At 41.8% G+C, this 23,002-nt stretch overlaps 1 protein-coding gene across 4 annotated transcripts in view; it reads left to right on the forward strand.

Annotated features, from left to right (window-relative positions):
* fab1 (fab1 kinase) overlaps positions 1-23,002 on the forward strand; it is a 1,098,541-nt gene that overhangs the window by 965,943 nt on the left and 109,596 nt on the right. For all 4 annotated transcript variants that reach the window (XM_071675364.1, XM_071675510.1, XM_071675419.1 and 1 more), the window contains one exon: positions 1,073-1,213. In XM_071675364.1, the coding sequence (XP_071531465.1) occupies positions 1,073-1,213 (141 nt within the window). The remainder of the gene's footprint in view (positions 1-1,072; positions 1,214-23,002) is intronic.

Below are 23,002 nucleotides of genomic sequence, written 5' to 3' on the forward strand. Positions count from 1 at the left end.
GATAAATACATTTTTCAGTGGATGGACCAGTCACATATATGGGTGGTGTGGTCTTGATGGGATGTGGTGCTGGGTATTACAGGTGGTGGTAGGCTCCACAGACTACACAAGTCACTAGAAATGGCATGCAACCACCCACTGTAGTCATTAGCAGGTTACTAAGGCCTCCAGGCAGCTCTGAAAACTTATCTTGTGTTTGGGTATGTCATAGGTATGGAATTCAGCTTCAAGGCCGGAAATTACGTTAGCAGATTGACATTCATAGCACCCTGTTGTGTAACACTAGATTGACATCCATAGCATCAAGTGGGTTGAACCAAAATTTGTATTGTTCAAGGCAGGTAGATATTACAACATTGGGAATGAAATGTTTTCATGGCATAGTTGGAAGTGGGAGGATGGATAGATTGAAGAAAGTGTGAGAAAGATATATTTTGTGAAATAGTCATTAAAAAGGCTTATAGGACAAAAATCATTTAGGAGAATATAGTCATGAAAAAAGTAGATTATAGATTGGTTATGAAATTGCATAATATTGAAGCAAAAAGTATAAAAATGGGATGTAAACTGCAAATAAGATAAAGTGAGAGAATTGTTTGACAGAAATACTTCAAATGAAGATGCCAGAGAGAATGATTCAGGATCAGACGCAATGAAAGCATTCTGCATATGGAGATGGGAGGATTGGAAACCTTTTCCATTTGATGAATTAGTTTTGTATGATAAATAGGATTCAGACACACTGAATGAAATGGTCACATTTGATGAAATAGCTAAGTGCACAAGGAAACACTGAATAGAATGATCACACTTGAAAGAACCTAGTAATATGGTGAAAATGTAGCAAGTGTTTATGTCAGCATGAAAGTTCTGATTTCACCTTACCTTTATGGGCATGGGTTGAGAATGTTTTTGAGTAAACTGAGTCTATATGCACCTGATCCACTCTCTGTCACTGGGAATGGACTTAATTATGATAGAAAGTAGATGGACAGATAATGCACATGCTCCATTGTCTCATGCATATCTTTACTCAGTGAGATATTTAGTAGTATTTACTTATATTTCACAGGTAACAGTGTTCTCTCTCTGTCATCAGCATCCAGTGAGATGCTCAATAGTTGGGAGAATGAAAGTGATGTTAGTGGTGGACTACAAGCTGTTCTTCCTCAGCAGATTACAGATACATCTTCACTGCTTCACCGCAGACAAGGTAAGTTACCTTTCTTGCTTTGATATGATAACTTATTTGTAATTACTTATTTGTATCGTATGGAATGAGAGTTATATATTTATCGAGCCCCATCTCTTAAGCTGTCTTCACTGTCATGCTACTTTTTTGAATTTATTTATATTGGCTGCATTTACAATTTCATCACAAAGCTTATTCCATTCATCTACTTCTTACAACTGTTCTATATAAATCTTTAATTGTCTGAATGTGGCTTTGTAGAATTGACAACATACCCTAGTTTTTTCATTTATCTCCTGATGTTGATTATTATATGTAGTTTCTATAATAAACCACTAGGTATTGGTCATTAGTGACTGTAGAGGCCACAAAAGTTGCCAGTCAGAGACAGAGAATCACTTTTTTTTTTTTTTTTTTATACTTTGTCGCTGTCTCCCGCGTTTGCGAGGTAGCGCAAGGAAACAGACGAAAGAAATGGCCCAACCCCCCCCCCCATACACATGTATATACATACGCCCACACACGCAAATATACATACCTACACAGCTTTCCATGGTTTACCCCAGACGCTTCACATGCCCTGATTCAATCCACTAACAGCACGTCAACCCCGGTATACCACATCGATCCAATTCACTCTATTCCTTGCCCTCCTTTCATCCTCCTGCATGTTCAGGCCCCGATCACACAAAATCTTTTTCACTCCATCTTTCCACCTCCAATTTGGTCTCCCACTTCTCCTCGTTCCCTCCACCTCCGACACATATATCCTCTTGGTCAATCTTTCCTCACTCATTCTCTCCATGTGCCCAGACCATTTCAAAACACCCTCTTCTGCTCTCTCAACCACGCTCTTTTTATTTCCACACATCTCTCTTACCCTTACGTTACTTACTCGATCAAACTACCTCACACAACACATTGTCCTCAAACATCTCATTTCCAGCACATCCATCCTCCTGCGCACAACTCTATCCATAGCCCACGCCTCGCAACCATACAACATTGTTGGAACCACTATTCCTTCAAACATACCCATTTTTGCTTTCCGAGATAATGTTCTCGACTTCCACACAGTCTTCAAGGCTCCCAGGATTTTCACCCCCTCCCCCACCCTATGATTCACTTCCGCTTCCATGGTTCCATCCGCTGCCAGATCCACTCCAAGATATCTAAAACCCTTTACTTCCTCCAGTTTTTCTCCATTCAAACTCACCTCCCAATTGACTTGACCCTCAACCCTACTGTACCTAATAACCTTGCTCTTATTCACATTTACTCTTAACTTTCTTCTTTCACACACTTTACCAAACTCAGTCACCAGCTTCTGCAGTTTCTCACATGAATCAGCCACCAGTGCTGTATCATCAGTGAACAACAACTGACTCAATTCCCAAGCTCTCTCATCCACAACAGACTTCATACTTGCCCCTCTTTCCAAAACTCTTGCATTCACCTCCCTAACAACCCCATCCATAAACAAATTAAACAACCATGGAGACATTACACACCCCTGCCGCAAACCTACATTCACTGAGAACCAATCACTTTCCTCTCTTCCTACACGTACACATGCCTTACATCCTTGATAAAAACTTTGCTTCTAACAACTTGCCTCCCACACCATATATTCTTAATACCTTCCACAGAGCATCTCTATCAACTCTATCACATGCCTTCTCCAGATCCATAAATGCTACATACAAATCCATTTGCTTTTCTAGGTATTTCTCAGATACATTCTTCAAAGCAAACACTTGATCCACACATCCTCTACCACTTCTGAAACCACACTGCTCTTCCCCAATCTGATGCTCTGTACATGCCTTCACCCTCTCAATCAATACCCTTCCATATAATTTACCAGGAATACTCAACAAACTTATACCTCTAATTTGAGCACTCACTCTTATTCCCTTTGCCTTTGTACAATGGCACTATGCAAGCATTCCGCCAATCCTCAGGCACCTCACCATGAATCATACATACATTAAATAACCTTACCAACCAGTCAAAAATACAGTCACCCCCTTTTTTTAATAAATTCCACTGCAATACCATCCAAACCTGCTGCCTTGCCGGCTTTCATCTTCCGCAAGGCTTTTCCTACCTCTTCTCTGTTTACCAAATCATTTTCCCTAACCCTCTCACTTTGCACACCACCTCGACCAAAACACCCTATGTCTGCCACTCTATCATCAAACACATTCAACAAACCTTCAAAATACTCACTTATTTATTATTAATCTCGGAGGTACATTATTATTATTATAATAATTTTTATTGATATTATTATTGTTATAATTTTGATTGCCATTTCCCATGTTAGAAGTAGCACCAGGAAACAGACAAAGGAAGTTGCATCCGCTCATATACACATGAATATACATATACACACATACATGTACATTTACATATATTCATTTATTTATTTGATTTTGCTTTGTCGCTGTCTCCCGTGTTAGCGAGGTAGCGCAAGGGAACAGATGAAAGAATGGCCCAACCCATCCACATGCACATGTATATACATACATGTCCACACATGCAAATATACGTACCTATACATCTCAACATATACATATATATACACACACAGACATATACATATATACACATGTACATAATTCATAGTCATTAAATTTTAGGGAGAAGAAAATGATGTTTTGGAAGGAGGTAAACAAAGTGCGTAAGACAAGGGAACAAATGGGAACTTCAGTGAATGGGGTTATTGGGGAGGTGATAACTAGTAGTGGTGATGTGAGAAGGAGATGGAGTGACTGTTTTGAGTGTTTGTTAAATGTGTTTGATGATAGATTGGCAGATATAGGGATGTTTTCGTCGAGGTGGTGTGAAAAGTGAGGGGGTTAGGGAAAATGATTTAGTAAACAGAGAAGATGTAGTAAAAGCTTTGCGGAAGATGAAAGCCGGCAAGGCAGCGGGTATGGATGGTATTGCAGTGGAAGTTATTAAAAAAGGGGGGTGACTGTATCGTTGACTGGTTGGTAAGGTTATTTAATGTATGTATGACTCATTGTGAGGTGCCTGAGGATTGGCGGAATGCTTGCATAGTGCCATTGTAGAAAGGCAAAGGTGATAAAAGTGAGTGCTCAAATTACAGAGGTATAAGTTTGTTGAGTATTCCTTGGAAATTATATGGGAGGGTATTGATTGAGAGGGTGATGGCATGTACAGAGCATCAGATTGGGGAAGAGCAGTGTGGTTTCAGAAGTGGTAGAGGATGTGTGGAGTGTTTGGTTTGAAGAATGTTTGTGAGAAATACTTAGGAAAGGAAAAGGATTTGTATGTAGCATTTATGGATCTGGAGAAGGCATATGATAGAGTTGATAGAGATGCTCTGTGGAAGGTATTGAGAATATATGGTCTGGGGGGCAAGTTGTTAGAAGCAGTGAAAAGTTTTTATCAATTATTTAAGGCATGTGCACGTGTGGGAAGAGAGGAAAGTGATTGGTTCTCAGTGAATATAGGTTTGCGGCAGGGGTGTGTGATGTCTCCATGGTTGTTTAATTTGTTTATGGAAGGGGTTCTTAGGGAGGTGAATGCAAGAGTTTTGGAAAAAGTGGCAAGTATACAGTCTGTTGTGGATGAAAGAGCTTGGGAAGTGAGTCAGTTGTTGTTCGCTGATGATATATCGCTGGTGGCTGATTCATGTGAGAAACTGCAGAAGCTGGTGACTGAGTTTGGTAAAGTGTGTGAAAGAAGAAAACTGAGAGTAAATGTGAAAAAGAGCAAGGTTATTAGGTACAGTAGGGTTGAGGGACAAGTCAATTGGGAGGTAAGTTTGAATGGAGAAAAACTGGAGGAAGTAAAGTGTTTTAGATATCTGGGAGTGGATTTGGCAGCTGATGGATCCATGGAAGTGGAAGTGAATCATAGGGTAGGGGATGGTGTGAAAGTTCTGGGAGCGTTGAAGAATGTGTGGAAGTCAAGAACATTATCTCGGAAAGCAAAAATGGGTATGTTTGAGGGAATAGTGGTTCCAGCAATGTTAAATGGTTGCGAGGTGGGGCTATGGATAGAGTTGTGCGTAGGAGGGTGGATGTGCTGGAAACGAGATGTTTGAGGACAATATGTGGTGTGAGGTTGTTTGATCGAGCAAGTATTGTAAGGGTGAGAGAGATGTGTGGTAATAAAAAGATTGTGGTTGAGAGAGCAGAGGAGGGTGTTTTGAAATGGTTTGGTCACATGGAGAGAATGAGTGAGGAAAGATTGACCAAGAGGATATATGTGTCAGCAGAGGTGGATGGAATGAGGAGAAGTTGGAGACCAAATTGGAGGTGGAAAGATGGAGTGAAAAAGATTTTGAGTGATCAAGGCCTGAACATGCAGTAGGGTTAAAGATGTGCAAGGAATAGAGTGAATTGGAACGATGCGGTATACCGGGGTCGACGTGCTGTCAATGGATTGAACCAGGGCATGTGAAGCGTCTGGGGTAAACCATGGAAAGTTCTGTGGGGCCTGGATGTGGAAAGGGAGCTGTGGTTTAGGTGATTTATTACGTGACAGCTAGAGACTGAGTGTGAGCGAATGTGGCCTTTGTTGTCTTTTCCTAGCGCTACCTCGCGCACATGAGGGGGAGGGGGTTGTTATTTCATGTGTGGCGGGGTGGCGACGGGAATGAATAAAGGCAGACAGTATGAATTATGTACATATGTATATATGTATATGTCTGTGTGTGTATATATATGTATACATTGAGATGTATAGGTATGTAAATTTGTGTGTGTGGATTTGTATGTATATACATGTGTATGTGGATGGGTTGGGCCATTCTTTCGTCCGTTACCTTGCGCTACCTTGCTAACACGGGAGACAGTGACAAAGCAAAATAAATAAATAGAAAAATAAAAAATACATATATATATATCCCTGGGGATAGGGGAGAAAGAATACTTCCCATGCATTCCTCATGTGTCGTAGAAGGCGACTAAAGGGGACAGGAGCGGGGGGCTGGAAAGCCTCCCCACCTTGTATTTTAACATTCCAAACGAGGAAACAGAAGAAGGAGTTACATGGGAAGTGTCTAAATGTGTGTGGATGTAACCAAGATGAGGAAAAAGGAGAGATAGGTAGTATGTTTGAGGAAAGGAACCTGGATGTTTTGGCTCTGAGTGAAATGAAGCTCAAGGGTAAAGGGGAAGAGTGGGATGGGAATGTCTTGGGAGTAAAGTCAGGGGTTAGTGAGAGGTCAAGAGCAAGGGAAGTGGTAGTACTACTCCTGAAACAGGAGTGGTGGAAGTATGTGATAGAGTGTAAGAAAGTAAACTCTAGATTGATATGGGTAAAATTGAAAGTGGATGGAGAGATATGGGTGATTATTGGTGCATATGCACCTGGGCATGAGAAGAAAGATCATGAGAGGCAAGTGTTTTGGGAGCATCTGAGTGAGTGTGTTAGTAGTTTTGATGCACGAGACCAGGTTATAGTGATGGGTGATTTAAATGCAAAGGTGAGAAATGTGGCAGTTGAGGGAATTATTGGTGTACATGGGGTGTTCAGTGTTGTAAATGGAAATGGTGAAGAGCTTGTAGATTTATGTGCTGAAAAAGGAATGGTGGTTGGGAGTACCTAGTTTAAAAAGACAGATATATACATAAGTATATGTATGGTTGTTTAATTTGTTTATGGATGGGGTTGTTAGGGAGGTAAATGCAAGAGTTTTGGAAAGAGGGGCAAGTATGAAGTCTGTTGGGGATGAGAGAGCTTGGGAAGTGAGTCAGTTGTTGTTCGCTGATGATACAGCGCTGGTGGCTGATTCATGTGAGAATCTGCAGAAGCTGGTGACTGAGTTTGGTAAAGTGTGTGAAAGAAGAAAGTTAAGAGTAAATGTGAATAAGAGCAAGGTTATTAGGTACAGTAGGGTTGAGGGTCAAGTCAATTGGGAGGTGAGTTTGAATGGAGAAAAACTGGAGGAAGTAAAGTGTTTTAGATATCTGGGAGTGGATCTGGCAGTGGATGGAACCATGGAAGCGGAAGTGGATCATAGGGTGGGAGAGGGGGCGAAAATCCTGGGAGCCTTGAAGAATGTGTGGAAGTCGAGAACATTATCTCGGAAAGCAAAAATGGGTATGTTTGAAGGAATAGTGGTTCCAACAATGTTGTATGGTTGCGAGGCGTGGGCTATGGATAGAGTTGTGCGCAGGAGGATGGATGTGCTGGAAATGAGATGTTTGAGGACAACGTGTGGTGTGAGGTGGTTTGATCGAGTAAGTAACGTAAGGGTAAGAGAGATATGTGGAAATAAAAAGAGCGTGGTTGAGAGAGCAGAAGAGGGTGTTTTGAAATGGTTTGGGCACATGGAGAGAATGAGTGAGGAAAGATTGACCAAGAGGATATATGTGTTGGAGGTGGAAGGGAATGAGGAGAAGTGGGAGACCAAATTGGAGGTGGAAAGATGGAGTGAAAAAGATTTTGTGTGATCGGGGCCTGAACATGCAGGAGGGTGAAAGGAGGGCAAGGAATAGAGTGAATTGGATCGATGTGGTATACCGGGGTTGACGTGCTGTCAGTGGATTGAATCAGGGCATGTGAAGCGTCTGGGGTAAACCATGGAAAGCTGTGTAGGTATGTATATTTGCGTGTGTGGACGTATGTATATACATGTGTATGGGGGTGGGTTGGGCCATTTCTTTCATCTGTTTCCTTGCGCTACCTCGCAAACGCGGGAGACAGCGACAAAGCAAAAAAAAAAAAAAAATAATGTATGTAAGTTGGAGAGATGGCCAGAGAGTGTTATTGGATTACATGTTAATTGATAGGCACGCGAAAGAGAGACTTTTGGATGGTAATGTGCTGAGAGGTGCAACTGGAGGGATGTCTGATCATTATCTTGTGGAGGCAAAGGTGAAGATTTGTAGTGGTTTTCAGAAAAGAAGAGAGAAAGTTGTGGTGAAGAGAGTGGTGAGAGTAAGTGAGCTTGGGAAGGAGACTTGTGTGAGGAAGTACCAGGAGAGACTGAGTACAGAATGGAAAAAGGTGAGAACAAAGGATGTAATGGGAGTGGGGGAGGAATGGGATGTATATAGGGAAGCAGTGATGGCTTGAGCAAGAGATGGTTGTGGCATGAGAAGCGTGGGAGGTGGGCAGATTAGAAAGGGTAGTGGGTGGTGGGATGAAGAAGTAAGATTATTAGTGAAAGAGAAGAGAGAGACATTTGGACGATTTTTGCAGGGAAATAATGCAAATGAGTGGGAGATGTATAAAAGAAAGAGGCAGGAGGTCAAGAAAAGGGTGCAAGAGGTGAAAAAGAGGGCAAATGTGAGTTGGAGTGAGAGAGTATCATTAGATTTTAGGGAGAATAAAAAGATGTTTTGGTAGGAGGTATATAAAGTGCATAAGACAAGGGAACAAATGGGAACTTCAGTGAAGGGGGATAATGGGGAGGTGATAACAAGTAGTGGTGATGTGAGAAGGAGATGGAGTGAGTATTTTGAAGGTTTGTTGAATGTGTTTGATGATAGAGTGGCAGATATAGGGTGTTTTGGTTGAGGTGGTGTGCAAAATGAGAGGGTTAGGGAGAATGATTTGGTAAACAGAGAAGAGGTAGTAAAAGCTTTGCGGAAGATGAAAGCCAGCAAGGCAGCAGGTTTGGATGGTATTACAGTGGAATTTATTAAAAAAGGGGGTGACTGTATTGTTGACTGGTTGGTAAGGTTGTTTGATGTATGTATGACTCATGGTGAGGTGCCTGAGAATTTTAGAAATTCTTGCATAGTGCCATTGTACAAAGGCAAAGGTGATAAAAGTGAGTGCTCAAATTACAGAGGTATAAGTTTGTTGAGTATTCCTTGGAAATTATATGGGAGGGTATTGGTTGAGGGGTGAAGGCATGTACAGAGCATCAGATTGGGGAAGAGCAGTGTGGTTTCAGAAGTGGTAGAGGATGTGTGGATCAGGTTTTTGCTTTGAAGAATGTATGTGAGAAATACTTAGAAAAGCAAATGGATTTGTATGTAGCATTTATGGATCTGGAGAAGGCATATGATAAAGTTGATAGAGATGCTCTGTGGAAGGTATTCAGAATATATGGTGTGGGGGCAAGATTTTAGAAGCAGTGAAAAGTTTTTATCAAGGATGTAAGGCATGTGTGCGTGTAGGAAGAGAAGAAAGTGATTGGTTCTCAGTGAATGTAGGTTTTCCGGCAGGGGTGTGTGATGTCTCCATGGTTGTTTCATTTGTTTATGGATGGTGTTGTTAGGGAAGTGAATGCAAGAGTTTTGGAAAGAGGGGCAAGTATGCAGTCTGCTGTGGATGAGAGAGGTTGGGAAGTGAGTCAGTTGTTGTTCGCTGATGATACAGCGCTGGTGGCTGATTCGTGTGAGAATCTGCTGAAGCTGGTGGCTGAGCTTGGCAAAGTGTGTGAAAGAAGAAAGTTAAGAGTAAATGTGAATAAGAGCAAGGTTATTAGGTACAGTAGGGTTGAGGGTCAAGTCAATTGGGAGGTGAGTTTGAATGGAGAAAAACTGGAGGAAGTAAAGTGTTTTAGATATCTGGGAGTGGATCTGGCAGTGGATGGAACCATGGAAGCGGAAGTGGATCATAGGGTGGGAGAGGGGGCGAAAATCCTGGGAGCCTTGAAGAATGTGTGGAAGTCGAGAACATTATCTCGGAAAGCAAAAATGGGTATGTTTGAAGGAATAGTGGTTCCAACAATGTTGTATGGTTGCGAGGCGTGGGCTATGGATAGAGTTGTGCGCAGGAGGATGGATGTGCTGGAAATGAGATGTTTGAGGACAACGTGTGGTGTGAGGTGGTTTGATCGAGTAAGTAACGTAAGGGTAAGAGAGATATGTGGAAATAAAAAGAGCGTGGTTGAGAGAGCAGAAGAGGGTGTTTTGAAATGGTTTGGGCACATGGAGAGAATGAGTGAGGAAAGATTGACCAAGAGGATATATGTGTTGGAGGTGGAGGGAATGAGGAGAAGTGGGAGACCAAATTGGAGGTGGAAAGATGGAGTGAAAAAGATTTTGTGTGATCGGGGCCTGAACATGCAGGAGGGTGAAAGGAGGGCAAGGAATAGAGTGAATTGGATCGATGTGGTATACCGGGGTTGACGTGCTGTCAGTGGATTGAATCAGGGCATGTGAAGCGTCTGGGGTAAACCATGGAAAGCTGTGTAGGTATGTATATTTGCGTGTGTGGACGTATGTATATACATGTGTATGGGGGTGGGTTGGGCCATTTCTTTCATCTGTTTCCTTGCGCTACCTCGCAAACGCGGGAGACAGCGACAAAGCAAAAAAAAAAAAAAAATTATGTATGTAAGTTGGAGAGATGGCCAGAGAGTGTTATTGGATTACATGTTAATTGATAGGCACGCGAAAGAGAGACTTTTGGATGGTAATGTGCTGAGAGGTGCAACTGGAGGGATGTCTGATCATTATCTTGTGGAGGCAAAGGTGAAGATTTGTAGTGGTTTTCAGAAAAGAAGAGAGAAAGTTGTGGTGAAGAGAGTGGTGAGAGTAAGTGAGCTTGGGAAGGAGACTTGTGTGAGGAAGTACCAGGAGAGACTGAGTACAGAATGGAAAAAGGTGAGAACAAAGGATGTAATGGGAGTGGGGGAGGAATGGGATGTATATAGGGAAGCAGTGATGGCTTGAGCAAGAGATGGTTGTGGCATGAGAAGCGTGGGAGGTGGGCAGATTAGAAAGGGTAGTGGGTGGTGGGATGAAGAAGTAAGATTATTAGTGAAAGAGAAGAGAGAGACATTTGGACGATTTTTGCAGGGAAATAATGCAAATGAGTGGGAGATGTATAAAAGAAAGAGGCAGGAGGTCAAGAAAAGGGTGCAAGAGGTGAAAAAGAGGGCAAATGTGAGTTGGAGTGAGAGAGTATCATTAGATTTTAGGGAGAATAAAAAGATGTTTTGGTAGGAGGTATATAAAGTGCATAAGACAAGGGAACAAATGGGAACTTCAGTGAAGGGGGATAATGGGGAGGTGATAACAAGTAGTGGTGATGTGAGAAGGAGATGGAGTGAGTATTTTGAAGGTTTGTTGAATGTGTTTGATGATAGAGTGGCAGATATAGGGTGTTTTGGTTGAGGTGGTGTGCAAAATGAGAGGGTTAGGGAGAATGATTTGGTAAACAGAGAAGAGGTAGTAAAAGCTTTGCGGAAGATGAAAGCCAGCAAGGCAGCAGGTTTGGATGGTATTACAGTGGAATTTATTAAAAAAGGGGGTGACTGTATTGTTGACTGGTTGGTAAGGTTGTTTGATGTATGTATGACTCATGGTGAGGTGCCTGAGAATTTTAGAAATTCTTGCATAGTGCCATTGTACAAAGGCAAAGGTGATAAAAGTGAGTGCTCAAATTACAGAGGTATAAGTTTGTTGAGTATTCCTTGGAAATTATATGGGAGGGTATTGGTTGAGAGGGTGAAGGCATGTACAGAGCATCAGATTGGGGAAGAGCAGTGTGGTTTCAGAAGTGGTAGAGGATGTGTGGATCAGGTTTTTGCTTTGAAGAATGTATGTGAGAAATACTTAGAAAAGCAAATGGATTTGTATGTAGCATTTATGGATCTGGAGAAGGCATATGATAAAGTTGATAGAGATGCTCTGTGGAAGGTATTCAGAATATATGGTGTGGGGGCAAGATTTTAGAAGCAGTGAAAAGTTTTTATCAAGGATGTAAGGCATGTGTGCGTGTAGGAAGAGAAGAAAGTGATTGGTTCTCAGTGAATGTAGGTTTTCCGGCAGGGGTGTGTGATGTCTCCATGGTTGTTTCATTTGTTTATGGATGGTGTTGTTAGGGAAGTGAATGCAAGAGTTTTGGAAAGAGGGGCAAGTATGCAGTCTGCTGTGGATGAGAGAGGTTGGGAAGTGAGTCAGTTGTTGTTCGCTGATGATACAGCGCTGGTGGCTGATTCGTGTGAGAATCTGCTGAAGCTGGTGGCTGAGCTTGGCAAAGTGTGTGAAAGAAGAAATCTAAGAGTAAATGTGAATAAGAGCAAGGTTATTAGGTACAGTATGGTTAAGGGACAACTCAGTTGGGAGGTAAGTTTGAATGGAGAAAAACTAGAGGAAGTGAAGTGTTTTAGATATCTAGGAGTGGATTTGGCAGCAGATGGAACCATGGAAGCAGAAGTGAATCATAGGGTGGGGGAGGGTGTAAAAGTTCTGGGAGTGTTGAAGAATGTGTGGAAGCCGAGAACATTATCTCGTAAAGCAAAAAAGTGTATGTTTGAAGGAATAGTGGTTCCAACAATGTTGTATGGTTGCGAGGTGTGGGCTATAGATTGAGTTGTGGGGAGGAGGGTGGATGTGCTGGAAATGAGATGTTTGAGGACAATATGTGGTGTGAGGTGGTTTGATCGAGTAAGTATTGAAAGGGCAAGAGAGATGTGTGGTAATAAAAAGAGTGTAGTTGAGAGAGCAGAAGAGGGTGTTTTGAAATGGTTTGGTCACATGGAGAGAATGAGTGAGGAAATAATGACCAAGAGGATATATGTGTCAGAGGTAGTGGGAACGAGGAGAAGTGGAAGACCAAATTGGAGGTGGAAAGATGGAGTGAAAACGATTTTGAGTGATCGGTCCTGAACATGCAGGAGGGTGAAAGGCGTGCAAGAAATAGAATGAATTGGAACAATGTGGTATACCGGTGTGAACGTGTTGTCAATGAATTGAACCAGGTCGTAGGAAGCGTCTGGGGTAAACCATGGAAAGTTCTGTGGGGCCTGGATGTGGAAAGGAGCTGTGGTTTCAGTGCATTATACATGACAGCTAGAGACTGAGTGTGAACGAATGTGGCCTTTCTTGTCTTTTGCTAGCACTACCTTGCGCACGTGCGGGGTAGGGGGTTATTATTTCATGTGTGGCAGGTTGGCGATGGGAATGAATAAAGGTAGACAGTATGAATTATGTACATGTGTATATATGTATATGTCTTTGTGTGTATATATATGTATACATTGAGATGTATAGGTATGTATATTTGCGTGTATGGATGTGTATGTATATACATGTGTATGTGGGTGGGTTTTGCTATTCTTTCGTCTGTTTCCTTGCGCTACCTTGCTAATGTGGGAGACAGCGACAAAGGAAAATAAAATAAATGATAAATATATATACATACATTTACATGCAGACACACACACACACACACACACACACACACACACACACACATGCATGTACATACAGTCCTGGCAGAAAAAATTGGCATGATAGTGCCCGCACTAGTATTTTTTGCCCGTTTGTATCATACCCCTAAAACATGACTCTGAAGTGATGAAAAATACTGAGACAGCTCAGGGACATTGTTAGGGAGGAGGGGACCCCCAGGGTAACAACAGGTGGTGGTCAGTCTGCCTGGAGCTGTTGTGGTGGGTCGATGTTTTTTTCTGTTGTCTCCCTGACATCTGCTTTTTTTTACCCTACCCACGTATGCATTGTGGTAGGTTTGTGCTGCAATGCCTGGCTCTAAGGGCATGTCTAAAGCTGATATTGGTGCTAGTGTACCTTTATACAAGGCTGGAAAGTGTAGTAAAGAAATAGTTGAAACTACAGGGCTGGCACTGTGTAGTTTGCAAAGATGGATGAAGTGCTTTGTTGCCAGTGGTGGCATTGACATTTCTGCCCAGAAGAAATGACCTGGATGACCTCATATCACTTCCCAACGCACTCTGAAGATTATCCAATGTCAAGAGATAAGAATCCATGTATTTCAGCATGATAGTTATAGGAAGACAATCCTATGCTACTTGATCATGTTTCTGTTCTTACTATTTGTAGCTGGCTTCATGATGACTTGAAATTCAAGAGGTGTATGCCTCGCAAGAAACCACTTCTGACAGACAGCCAGCTCAAGAACTGACTCACATTTGCTAAGAAATATTTGCAGCGGGATGAAGAAAAGTAGAAGTGTTGTGGTCTGGTGAGGCTACACTTAATGTTACTGGCAGCTATAGAGGCAAAGTTCACCGGAGGCCAGGTAGTGACTCTTACAACCCTAAGTACATTCAAGCAACAGTAAAATTTCCAGACTCACTAATGGTCTAGGAGCTTTTGGCTATAATGGTGTTGGAAGTCATGTGCTTTTAGATCGAAATATGATAATGAATCATAATCAATACATAGAGCTGTTGTGTGATGAATTACATGACTGTTTTGAGAAGATTGGTTATGATATTTTTATGCAAGATGGTGCACCATGCCCTTACTGCTGAATTAAGATGTGACTGGTTCGTATTTTGTGGTGTGACATACAATTCAGGACTGGCCAGGTAACTCACCTGACTTTAACCCTATTGAGAACTTCTGTTCAGTCATAAAGTCACGGTTGTGTGGGCAGGATACATGTAGCATTCCTAAGCTCCACACCGCCATCCAGGATATTTGGGACAACCTTGACCCTACATACCTTCAGCATGTTGCAGCATCTGTTCCCAAGGCCAAGGGATGTCACATGAAGTACTGAGGGGGTGAAAGCCTTGCGTAAGATGAAATGCAGCAAGGTGGCAGGAGTGGATGGTATTGCAGTTGAATTAATTAAGAAATGGGGTGACTGTTATTGATTGGGTGTCAAGAATATTTGTTGTATGTATGTATCATGGTGAAGTGCTTGAGGATTGGCAGAACACATGTATAGTGCCATTGTTTAGAGGCAAAGGGGATAAAGGTGAGTGTTCAGTCTACAGAGGTATAAGTTGTTCAGTATATCTGGTAAGTTGTACAGGAGGGTATTGGTTGAGAGGGTGAAGGCATGTACATTGCATCAAACTGGGGAGGAGCAGTGGGGTTTCAGAAGTGGTAGAGGATGTTTGGATCAGGTGTTTCCTTTGAGTAATGTTTGTGAGCAATACTTAGAAAAAACAGATGGATTTGATTGTAGTAGTTATAGATCTGGAGAAGGCATATGATAGAGTTAAATGAGATGCTTTGAAGAAGGTTGTAAGAATATATGGTGTGGGAGGTAAGCTACTAGAAGCAGTGACAACTTTTATCAAGGATGTAAGATGTGTGCATGAGAAGGGAGAGAAGAGAGTGAATGGTTCCCAATGAAGGTTGGTTTGTAGCAGGGGTGTGTGATGTTACTATGGTTGTTTAATTTGCTTATGGATGGAGTGATGAAGGGGTTAAATGCGAGTTTTGGAGAAAGGGGCAAGCATGTGGTCTCTTGGGATGAGAGTGTCTGAGAAGTGAGTCAGCTGTTGTTTGCTGATGACACAGCACTGGTGGCTGATTCAAGTGAGAAACTGCAGAAGTTGGAGACTGAGTTTGGAAGTGTGTGTAAATGGAGAAAGTTGAAAGTAAATGTGAATAAAAGCATGGTTATTAGGTTCAGCAGGGTTGAGGGACAAGTCCATTGGAATGTATGTTTGAATGGAGAAGTATTGGAGGAAGTGAACTTTTTTAGATATCTGTGAGTGGCCTTGGGAGTGATTGGAACCGTGGAAGTGTTAGTGAGTCATAGGTTGGGGGAGGAGGCTAAGGTTCGGGGAGTGATAAAGAATGTGTGGAAGGAGATGACATTATTTTGGAGGGCAAAAATGGGTAAATTTAAAGAAATAGTAGTTCAAACAATGTCAAAGTTGCAAGGCATTGGCTATCGATTGGGTTGTGGGGAGGAGGGTGGATGTGTTGGAAATGAAATGTTTAAGGACTATTTGTGGTGTGAGTTGGTTTGATCGAGTAAGTAATGAAAGGGTATGAGAGATGTGTGGTAATAAAAAGAGTGTGGTTGAGAGAGCAGAAGAGGGTAAGTTGAAATGGTTTGGATATATGTATAAAATGAGTGAGGAAAGATTGACATAGAGGATATATGTGTCAGAAGTGGAGGGAACAAGGAGAATCAGGACACCAAATTGGAGATGGAAGGATGGAATGAAAACGATTTTGAGTGATAAGGGCTGAACATGCAGGAGGGTGAAAGGTGTATATGGAATAGAGTGAATGGGAATGATGTGGTATACTGGGGTCAATTTTCCATCAATGAACTAAGCCAGGGCTTGTGAAACACCCAAGGTAAACCATGGAGAGGTCTGTAGTGCCTAGAAGTGGATAGAGACCTGTGATTTTTGGTGCCTTACACATAACAGCTCCCTTCTGTTTCCTGGCACTACCTTGCTGATGTAGGGGGTAGTGATTAGGTGTGTGGGAAAAGAGAATATATATGTTATTTTTTTCTGTTTCTTCATGCATTTGTACTGTTTCTTGTGGGGTAGAGTGGTATCAGGAATGGATGACAGTGAGTAAGTATGAATATTTACATGTGTATACAAGTATATGTATGTATAGGTATATGTATATTTGTTAATTGGGAATACCTGGTTTGAAAAGAGAGATATACATAAGTATACGTATGTAAGTAGGAGAGATGGCCAGAGAGCATTATTGGATTACGTGTTGATTGATTGGCGTGTGAAAGAGAGACTTTTGGATGTTAGTGTGCTGAGAGGTTCAACTGGAGGGATGTCTGACCATTATCTAGTGGAGGTGAAGGTGAAGATTTCTAGAAGTTTTCAGAAAAGAGAGAATGTTGGGGTGAAGAGAGGGGTGAGAGTAATTGAGCTTGGAAAGGAGACTTGTGTGAAGAAGTACCAGGAGAGATTGAGTGCAGAATGGAAAAAGGTGAGAGAAAAGGACGTAAGGGGAGTGGGGGAGGAATAGGATGTATTTAAGGAAGCAGTGATGGCTTGCACAAGGGATGCTTGTGGCATGAGAAGCGTGGGAGGTGGGCAGATTAGAAAGGGTAGTAAGTGGTGGGATGAAGAAGTAAGATTGTTAGTGACAGAGATGAGAGAGGCATTTGGATGATTTTTGCAGGGAAGTAGTGCAAATGGCTGGGAGGTGTACAAAAGGAAGAGGCAGGAGTTCAAGAGAAAGATGTAAGAGGTGACACAGAGGGCAAATGAGAGTTGGGGTGAGAGAGTATTGGTAGAATTTAGGGAGAATAAAAAGATATTTTGGAAAGAGATAATTAAAGTGTGTAAGACAAGAGAACAAATGGGCACATTGGTGAAGGGGGCTAATGGGGAGGTGATAACAAGTAGTAGTAAAGTGAGAAGGAGATGAAGTGAGTATTTTTATGGTTTGTTGAATGTGTTTGATGATACAGTAGCAGATATAGGGTGTTTTGGCAGGGTGGTGTGCGAAGTGAGAGGGTCAGGGAGAATGGCATGGTAAACAGAGAAGAGGTAGTGAAAGCTTTGCGGAAGATGAAAATCGGCAAGGCGGAAGGTTTGAATGGTATTGCAGTGGAATTTATTAAAAATGGGCATGACTTTGTTGTTTATTTGTTGGTAGGATATTCAGTGTATGTATGGTTCATGGTGAAGTGCCTGAGGATTGGCAAAATGCATGCATAGTGCCATTGTGTAAAGGCAAAGGGGATAAAGGTGAACGTTCAGATTACAGAGGCATAAGATTGTTGAGTATTCCTGGGATATTATATTGGAGGGTATTGATTGAGAGAGTAAAGGCATGTACAGAGGATGTGATTAGGAAAGAGCATTGTGGTTTCAGAAGTGGTAGAGGATGTGTGGATCAGGTGTTTGCTTTGAAGAATGTATGTGTGAAATACTTAGAAAAACAGATGGATTTGTATTTAGCATTCACGGATCTGGAGAAGGCATATGATAGGGTTGATAGAGATGCTTTGTGGAAAGTTGTAAGAGTATATAGTGTACGAGCTAAGTTGCTAGAATCAGTGAAAAGCTTTTACCGAGGATGTAAGGCGTGTGTACGAGTAGGAAGGGAGGAAAAGATTGCTTCCCAGTGAATATCAGTTTGTGGCAGGGGTGCATTATGTCTCCATGGCTGTTTGATTTGTTTATAGATGGGGTGGTTAGGGAAGTGAATGCAAGAGCATTGGAAAGAGGGGCAAGTATTGCAGTCTGTTGTGGATGAGAAGGCTAGGGAAGCTAGTCAGTTGTTCGCTGATGATGCAGCGCTGGTGGCTGATTCGGAAGAGAAACTGCAGAGGTTGTTGACAGTTTGGTACAATGTGTGAAAGGAGAAAGTTGAGAGTAAATGTGAATAAGGGCAAGGTTATTAGGTTCAGTGGGGTTGAGGGACAAGTTAATTGGGATGTGTATGTTTGAATGGAGAAAAACTGGAGGAAGTGATATGTTTTAGATATCTGGGAGTGGACTTAGCAGTGGATGGAACCATGGAATTGGAAGTGAGTCACAGGGTGGGGGAGGGGTCAAAGGTTCTGGGAGCAATGAAGAATGTGTGGAAGGAGAGAACATTATCTTGGAGAGCAAAAATGGGTATGTTTGAAGGAGTAGTGGTTCCAACAACGTTATATGGTCACGAGGCATGGGTTATAGATATGGTTGTGTGGAGGAGGGTTGGTGTGTTGGGAATAAAATGTTGGAGTATGCGGTGTGAGGTGATTTGATTGAAAAGAGTGTGATTGAGAGAGAAGAGGGTGTGTGAAATGGTTTGGAAACATGGAGAGAATGAGTGAGGAAAGATTGACAAAGAGGATGTGTGTCAGAGGTGGGCTATCCATACCCCACGCCTTGCAACCATATAACATTGTTGGAACCACTATCCTTCAAACACCCATTTTTGTTCTCCGAGATAATGCTCTCGCCTTCCACACATTCTTCAACACTCCCAGAAACTTTGCCCCCTCCCCCACCCAGTGACTCACTTCTGCTTCCATGGTTCCATCTGCTCCACTCTCAGATATGTAAAACACCTCACTTCTTCCAGTTTTTCTCCATTCAAAGTTACCCCCCAGTTGACTTGTCCCTCCACCCTACTGAACATAATAACCTTGCTCTTATTCACATTCACTCTCAGCTTTCGTCTTTCACACACTTTACCAAACTCAATCACCAGCTTCTGCAGTTTCTCATCTGAATCAGCCACCTGCACTGTATCATCAGCGAACAACAAATGACACTTCCCAAGCCTTTTCATCAACAACAGACTGCATACTTGCCCCTCTTTCCAAAATCTTGCATTCATCTTCCTAACAACCCATCCATAAACAAATTAAACAACCATGGAGACATCGCACACCCTGCCGCAAACCGACATTCACTGGGAACCATTCGCTTTCCTCTTTTCCTACTCATACACATGCCTTGCATCCTCGATTAAAACTTTTCACTGCTTTTAGCAACTTGCCTCCCACACCATATATTCTTAATACCTTCCACAGAGCATCTCTTTCAACTCTGTCATATGCCTTCTCCAGATTCATAAATGCTACATACAAATCCATTTGTTTGTCTAGGTATTTCTCACATACATTCTTCAAAGCAAACACCTGATCCACACATCCTCTACCACTTCTGAAACCACACTGCTCTTCCCTAATCTGATCCTTTGTACATGCCTTGACCCTCGCAATCAATACCCTCCCATATAATTTACCAGGAATACTCAACAAACTTATACCTCTGTAATTTGAAAACTCACCTTTATCCCCTTTGCCTTTGTACAATGGCACTATGCATGCGTTCTGCCAATCCTCAGGCACCTTATCATGAACCATACATACATTGAATATCCTTACCAACCAGTCAACAACACAGTCGCCCCTTTTTTTGATAAACTCCACTGTAATACCATTTCATTTCCAACACATCCACCCTCCTCCATACAACCCTATCTGTAGCCCATGCCTCGCAACCATATCATATTTTTGGAACTACTATTCTTTCAATCATAAACACTTTTTGCTCTCTCAGATATTGTTATCTCCATCCACACATTCTTCATTGCCCCCTAGAATCTATGATGCCTCCCCCACCCTCTGACTCACTTCTGCTTCCATGGTTCCATTTGCTACCAAGTTCACTCCCAGATATCTAATACACTTCACTTCGTCCTACCTTTCACCCAAACGTACATCCCAGTGAAATTGTCTTTCAACCCTGCTGAACCTAATGACCTTGCTCATATTCACATTTACTCTCTACTTACTCCTTTCACACACTTTTCCAAAATTAGTTACCAACTTCTGCAGTTTTTCATTCAAATCGTCCACCAGTGCTGTATCATCAGCAAACAACAGTTGATTCACTTCTCAGGCCCTCTTATCCCCAACAGACTGCATAATCGCCCCTCTCTCCAAAACTTTTGCATTTGCCTCCCTAACCACCCCATTCATAAAGAAATCAAACGACCATGGAGACATCACACACCCTTGTCATAGACCAATCTTCATTGAGAACCAATCACTCTCCTCTCTTTCTACTCGTACACATGCCTTACACCCTTGATAAAAACTTTTCACTGCTTGTAGCAGCTTACCTCCTACACCGTATACTCTTATGACCTTCCACAATGTATCTCTATCCACCCTGTCATATGCCTTCTCTAATTCCATAAATGCCACATAGAAATCCATATGCTTCTCTTAGTATATCTCACACACACTCTTCAAAACAAACACCTGATCCACCCATCCTCCACCACTTCTGCTCTGTACATGCCTTCACCCTCTCACTCAGCTCCCTCCTGTACAATTTACTAGGAATATTTAACAAACTTATGCCTCTGTAGTTTGAACACTCACCTTTACCCCCATTGGCTTTGCACAATGGCACTATACATGCATTCTGATACTCCTCAGGCACTTCACCACGATCCATACATATCAACCAATCAACAGCACAGTCACCCCCTTCTTGATAAATTCAACTCTAATACCATCCAAACCTGCTGCTTTGCTGGATTTCATCTTCCACAAGGCTTTCACCACCACTTCTCTTTTCACCAAATCACTCTCCCTGACTCTTTTGCTTCACACACCACCCCAACCAAAACACCCTATATGTGCCATTTTATGATGAAACATGTTCAACAAACCTTCAAATACTCACTCCATCTCCTCCTCACTTCATCACTACCTATTATCACTTCCCCTATGTCCCTTTCAACGATGCTTTCATCTGTTCTCTTGTCTTACACATGTTATTTACCTCCTAAAACTTTTTTTTTATTTTTCCTAAATTTTAATGATACTCTCTCACCCAAACCCTAATTTGCCCTCTATTTAAACTCTTGTACCCTTCTCTTGACCTCCTTCTGCTTTCTTTTATACATCTCCCAGTCATTTGCACTCCTTCCTTGCACTTAATGTCCAAATGCCTCTCTTCTCTATTACGAACAACTTCTCCTCTTGATCCCACCACTCACTACCCTTTCTAATCTCACCTCTCACTTTTCTCATGCTGCATGCCCCTCTAGCACATGCCATCACTGCTTCCCTAAATAAATTCCATTCCTCACGCACTCCCCTCACATCATTCACTCTCACCTTTTGCCATTCTACATTCAGTCTGTCCTGGTACTTCCTCACACAAGTGTCCTTTCTAAGCTCACTTACTCTCACCACTCTCTTCTCCCCGACATTCTCTCTTCTTTTCTGAAAACCTCTACAAATCTTCTTCACCTCTACAAGATAGTGATCCGACATCCTATGAGCTGCTCCTCTCAGCACATTAACATTCAGAAGTCTCTCTTTTACATGCTTATTAATTAACAAGTAATTTGATGATGCTTTTGACCATCTCTTCATCTCGCGTATGTGTACTTGTATTTATCTTTCTTTTTAAGCCAGGTATTCCCAATCACCAGTCTTTTTCAACACACAAATCCACAAGCTCTTCACCATTTCTTTATTTCTTTCTTTGTTTCAATTATACTTCTCTGCCATTTCCAGCATTAGCCATGAATCCCCAGGAACAGATGAAAAAAGGCTGCATTCACTCAGCAGAAACCAGAGCTCTCTATCCATAACCTGGCCCCACAGACCCTTCCATGATGACACCCAACCAATTCACGTTCCCCTCAACACATTGATAGCATGTCACTTTCTGTATACCACATCATTTCAACTCTTGTCTTGTCTACCTCTCCTCACTGATTCTCTCTGTGTCCAAGCCATTTCAGCACACCCACTTCAGTTCTCTTAACCTCACTTTTCTAATTACCCCACCTCTCTTACCTTTTTATTACTCTCTCGGTCAAACCACCTCACAGCATATGTTGTCCTCAAACATTTCGTTTCCAACTCACCCACCCTCCTCTGCATATCCTTGTATGGACCCCATACCACCACATTTATATAACAGTATTATAACTATTGTACCTTCAGTCATAACCATTTTCTCCCTCCCATATAACAATGTCTCTTTCCGTACATTCTTCAATGCTCCCGGGACCTTTACCCCCCTCACTCACCGTATGATTCACTTCTGTTTCCATAGTACCATTTTCTCTTAGATTTTCTTAATAGGTAAGTTTATCTGAGGACACTGAAAGAAGCAAAAAATGAGATAGTTAAGCCATTTGCTACGCTTTGTTAGCAAAACATTTATTTTGAGAAATGTTCCAGAGGAATGGATACTTGCTGGCATAACAGTGACATTAGAAGTAGGTAATAAATCACTGCTTGGCATTTGTAATTATCATGCAATCAACTGAACATCTGTAGTTGGTAGGCTAATAGAAACTATCATTAGGGATAAGGCTTTAAGCCATTTATAGCAGTACTGCTTAATGAATGATTCTCAGCATGGTTTTTGGCAGAATCACTCATGTTTAAAAACTGAGCTATCAATTTTTTTTTGTGAAATGTTGCACATGTTTGATGAAAGTAAAGCTTATGATGTCATCTGGTAAGATTTTCTAAAATCATTTCTGATAAAGTTCCACATCAAAAGTTGCTAAAAAGATTCTTTTTTTATTTATTAGTTTTTTCAAATGCTCGTGTCAAGGACAAAATTGCACATCAAGGCTAGGCCTTAATTGAAATATAGAGAGGTTAATGAAAGAGAAAAATGAAATACAAAAAAATCTGTTTATGAATATTAGAGGAAGT

The sequence above is a fragment of the Panulirus ornatus genome, chromosome 1 (genome assembly GCF_036320965.1).
Source record: "Panulirus ornatus isolate Po-2019 chromosome 1, ASM3632096v1, whole genome shotgun sequence".
NCBI lineage: Eukaryota > Metazoa > Arthropoda > Malacostraca > Decapoda > Palinuridae > Panulirus > Panulirus ornatus.